The sequence below is a fragment of the Labrus mixtus genome, chromosome 11 (assembly GCF_963584025.1).
Source record: "Labrus mixtus chromosome 11, fLabMix1.1, whole genome shotgun sequence".
In the NCBI taxonomy this organism is placed as follows: Eukaryota; Metazoa; Chordata; class Actinopteri; order Labriformes; family Labridae; genus Labrus; species Labrus mixtus.
This window is the reverse complement of record NC_083622.1, coordinates 14,433,200-14,438,070: the sequence shown is the minus strand read 5'-3', so window position 1 is coordinate 14,438,070 and position 4,871 is coordinate 14,433,200. Positions and strand designations below refer to the sequence as shown.

At 45.2% G+C, this 4,871-nt stretch overlaps 1 protein-coding gene across 2 annotated transcripts; it reads left to right on the top strand.

Annotated features, from left to right (window-relative positions):
* Positions 1-1,799: 1,799 nt before the first annotated feature.
* Positions 1,800-4,572, top strand: cited4b (Cbp/p300-interacting transactivator, with Glu/Asp-rich carboxy-terminal domain, 4b). Of its 2 annotated transcripts, none has more exons than XM_061050198.1 (2): positions 1,800-2,016; positions 2,882-4,572. In XM_061050198.1, the coding sequence occupies exon 2, from the start codon at positions 2,887-2,889 to the stop codon at positions 3,682-3,684; it is 798 nt and encodes a 265-aa protein (XP_060906181.1). In that variant the 5' UTR covers positions 1,800-2,016; positions 2,882-2,886; the 3' UTR covers positions 3,685-4,572. The 2 variants fall into 2 exon arrangements, with proteins under 2 accessions (XP_060906181.1, XP_060906180.1); XM_061050197.1 differs by having other exon boundaries at positions 1,803-2,016; positions 2,878-4,572.
* Positions 4,573-4,871: the final 299 nt, after the last annotated feature.

Genomic DNA, 4,871 nt, shown 5'->3' with positions numbered 1-4,871 from the left:
AAACTGATTTGCAGAGAGAACATGAGCATGAGTTATGTTAGAGGGGGAAACCTGTGTGAAATCAACCCATACTGCAACCCCAGCACTTTTATTGCATGTTTACAGTGTAGCATAAGGGTGTGTCCAAGCTGGGAATGGAAGCAACCCTTCCAGCCTATTGCTCCTATAAACTCAGTCACATAAACTCTCTGGTTTGCGCTTTATCACCCAAATAAAGACACACATGCACAATCTCACACAAGCGTAGAAATCAATACATGGCTCAAGGCAAGATGTGTTGAGGCCTGACCCTGAAACCATAGAGCACAGCTAGAAATGTGGGAGAATCTGTGAAACATGCACACAATACCAAGCAGCCTATGAAGGAATAAGGATGCAGTATATCCCTCGTCTTTCTAATTACAAAACACACTTGGTCAGTGGGTATATAATTACAAAACGCATATCTTCCACCACAATCATGGCTGATTAGGATTTCATGCAAATGTCTTAGGATGTAAACAGACACAGAGATGTGATTGGTGAGCTCCAGAAGGATTGGACATATTGGAAGTGTTCTTTAATGCAAATGACACCATTAGTAAAAGCGCGTGGCCTCAGAAAAAAAAAAAAAAAAAAAAAAAGGCTTTCTTGGTGCATTTTAAAATGCCTCTTTGTCATAGTGTCGCAAACTGAAGTAACCTTAGGCCGAAAATGTGATGCTGTGCTACAAGAGGGCTCATCCCAACACAACAGAAACTTGTGTTGATTGTGTGTTTTGTTTGGATTGACTGGCTGGGTGAGTTTTTTCACATAGCACCAACACCTGGGAGTGGCTTATTAACACTTAGCTTAAAGTGGCCGGACAATGTCAAACAATGACGAACGCCTGCCAGTGGTTGCCCATTTATAGACGAATTCCCAGGACAATAGATTGGCTCGCTGTCCCAAAGTGGTTCCATTCATTTGCGATTGCAGGCAAGAGGTTGTTGTCCTGGAGTGGGCAATCAAGAGACATGTGCATCTACAGAGTGGAGGTACAAACACACACTCACACACACACGAATGCCCAGACGCAGAAAACACACACAAGGTGCCTGCATCCAAAGTCCATACACGTAAATCAAGCAAGCACACAAAGCATGCACAGCAGTAGTTACACTGGCGCTGCAGCCAGAGTGGACTAGAATAGCATACAGGGCTACATTCCTCTGCCCTCCCTCCTCTGCCTCTCTGAGGCCAGCACACAGCAGACTGGTGGGTCACATGGACACACAGTGATCACAGTGATCTTGGAGATGAGGTGTACATGCACATACCGGGGCAACACCGCTGCTACACCTACACACAGGGCAAATAGATAAGTAGGTGCAGACAAGTTGGGGACGCGGAATTTCAAAACAGCAATACATTGCAGGTAAAAGCATGCAGAGATACACAGAAAACAAAAATCTATCTATCTATCTATCTATCTATCTATCTATCTATTATCTATCTATCTATCTATCTATTATCTATCTATCTATCTATCTAGCTATCTAGCTATCTATCTATCTTAAAATCAATAATTGCCCTTTAATTGTCCTAACTGCCATAAGAGCAGCAGTTCCAAACAAAGATAAACAAGATGTCTAAATTCTTGTTCAAAAAGAAACAGTGGGGAGGAGGGTATTTAAATTGGCTACTGTGTCACAGCCACTCCAAACAGCCCCTTTTTTTCTACGCCCATGCACAATTATATTAAGTAGGGCCAATAGGAACAAAGAAGAGGCAGGACCGAGGCTCCACCTCTCCCCGACTGCCTTCCTCTGAGCTTTTTAGATGTACATAATCCCTGAGTTGACCCAGAAAATAGGCAGTCGTTTCAAGATCTGATGCGGCAGTCTTTGTGCACACCGTCCCCGTTAGAGCATGAAGCGTAACCCTGTGGAATACATACTGTAATTCAGAGGAGATTTGCCTTTGCAGGGGGAAACTGTTTAAAAAGACGGAGCCGAGGCAAAGTCGCGCAACTTTGTGAAAACGTAGCGGTTACGGGTAAGTGATTCTTTATCGGGTTTATTTGAAGGAGAATTTGGGGTTTTGGTCTGTGGTGGTCTCCGAGGCTGCTACTCCATTGTTTGCATTCGCTTGTTTCTAAACTCGAGATTGGAGAAAATGATATTGTGTTTGACTACACTGTCGGGAATAATGTAATACAAACATTTGAACAGATCGGAGTCCCCCGGAGAAAATCGAAGCCTTTGTTGAATTTTCCTGCCCTGTTAGAAATGTGGTGATTCAGCTGTTGGGGAGATGTTGCATGATGTCAGTGTTCTTTGTTGCAACCTTACGTGCGTAAAATGTAACAGATTTTTTCTGCCTTTAGTTGACATGCAACGTACAGGGGATTTAAAGAATGCTTTACGCGATGCATACGTTTTTTTCCTCCTTTGTCGATCCCCGTGCATTTATCATCGCGTCTAAAATGTATCCAAACAATGCATGTTGAACCTGAGATGCCAACCTGGGCGTTCATTCATAGGCACAAAGAGGGGAGGTTTGGTAAAGACTAAATACGGGGTTTCAGTGCCAAAAGGTAAAACAACCATGCAGATATTTTTTTAAAGAGGATAGCGTGTTTAACTGATTAGGCTGATTTGTGACGGTGGACCTGGGAATGTATGTTTCTTGTTATTCAATTAAGGTGAAGCATGTGGGCACGACGTTGAAATAAACCAATAGGTAGGCTAGGAAATAGTTCTGGGCCGTTTCAATGGCTAAACGTGTTAAATGCACAAGGAAACACCAACTGGTTGATGCTGTAATGTTATGTTTGCCCTGCTGCACTTTCCATGAAATGCTTCCAAACATCTTGTCACCCTTGCATTGTCCTAACAGTGTCTCCTTTGCTCGCAGACAGGAGGCATGGCCGACCATCTGATGATGCCCATGAATCACAGCTCAGCAGGCGCCAGTCTCCACGGTTACAGGATGGGCATGAATGGCGGCCTGCAGGCAGGTCACCAGCAGCATGCCAACCAGCAGGGCATGCGGGCACTGCCCAATGGTCAGATGATGCACTACGGCGGAGCCCAGGCCAACATGGAGAGCGCCATGAGGCAGCGACAGGGCATGGTGGGCGGGCCCATGAATGGACAGCTTAACGGGGCCCAGATGGGTCATCACCAGATGACCTCTGGTAACATGATGTATAACGGTCAACCACAGCAACAGCAACATCACCCTCAGCAGCAGCAGCATCACATGCACCCACAGCAGCAACAACAACACCAGCAGCAGCAGCAAGCCCAGCACCCGCAGCAGCAACAGCAACAACAACAACAGCAGCAGCAACAACAGCAACAGTTCATGAACGGAGGGTTAACATCACAACAGCTAATGGCCAGCATGCAGCTGCAGAAACTGAACACCCAGTACCATGGACATCCACTGGGGCCTATGGGTGGAAACCACATGGGGCCCACTGCACAGTACCGCATGAACCCAGCTCAGCTGGCTAACATGCAGCACATGGCTGGGCCGGCTCTGGCCTTGAATGGCATGGATGCGGACATGATTGACGAGGAGGTTCTGACCTCGCTGGTCATGGAGCTCGGTTTGGACCGGGTTCAGGAGCTGCCAGAACTTTTCCTGGGCCAGAATGAGTTTGATTTCATTTCAGACTTTGTGAACAAACAGCAGCCCAGTACTGTTAGCTGCTGAGAGGACCTTATTTTACAGGGGAGCACAACTGGAGACAGAAGAGTGAGAATTGTCCGGGATGGATGGAGAGAGCTCATCTCTTCGCATTTTCTTTTGCGGACACCTCCATGTTCAGCTAAAGTTGTGGTGAAGGGTGCACAGAAGAGAACTCTGGATATCCACAGGGAACACACAGGGTCTCACGTGTGGCCAGAGGAAGGCTGGCTTTGAGGCCAAGCACCACCTCTCTTGTTGCCTGGACATGAATGTAATACATTAATGATGAAATTCTTAAAAAGCCACTCTGAACAATGCTATGACACTGTGTAGCCTCCAACTCTGGACCCCATGAAAGCTAACCAGTTAAGAGGTGTATTTATTTGTTCCTATCTGAGAAAACTGATATAAAGAACAACCGCCACTTGTTTTTGGGAACCAAGTGGTATAGATGATTTTTTTCCCCCCACCAAGTAGGATGGGAGACTAAATGAAATTTCCCCACTCATGAATTATCTTTGTTCCCATTCTATCTGGTCTAGCATTAAATATAAGCTCAGATGGTAAGGTTGTCTGAAAAGACGGTGAGTCAGACTTGACAGAAGTACAATGTTATTTTATCTGAATGGGAGTCTCATCCAGATCTCAAAAATGGTTCACTTTTTCTGTAAAGTGCTGCCTTTTTAGACGTGATGTTCTCAAAAATCCTACTGCTTGTACTGTATGAAGCTGTAAAACTCCAACATGTCCACACTGTTGTGTTCTATTGGAGATGTAGAACCGCCTTAATCGCGCAGATTCTTATTTATTGGTTGTTTATATTGTCCCCTCTTTTTTTGTGGTCAAGATTGGGGGGGGATGGTCTTTGTGAAAGGGGTTGTTGAGGATCAATAAAGATGGCCTGGATAGAAATGTGGCCTGCTTTTCCATTCATTGCACAGTTCTTCCCCCGGGCAGTGGAGAGCTAGCTAAGTGCTTAAGTTAACCTGTGGGTGAAGGGAAACCTCAGTTTCTCTCAAGTCCGGGCCGGGAATATTTAAACAGATGCATAATTGATGCTTTTTGAAAAGGATATATGCCCTTCTCTTTTCTTATCTGTTCCTTATTTTGACATTTTCACTGCTATAAAGACAAAGAGTCACTGACAGGAACATGACTGACACATTGTGATAATTAAAAGCTTCCCTTCTGGTTAGCAAAAGAGCAGCTGG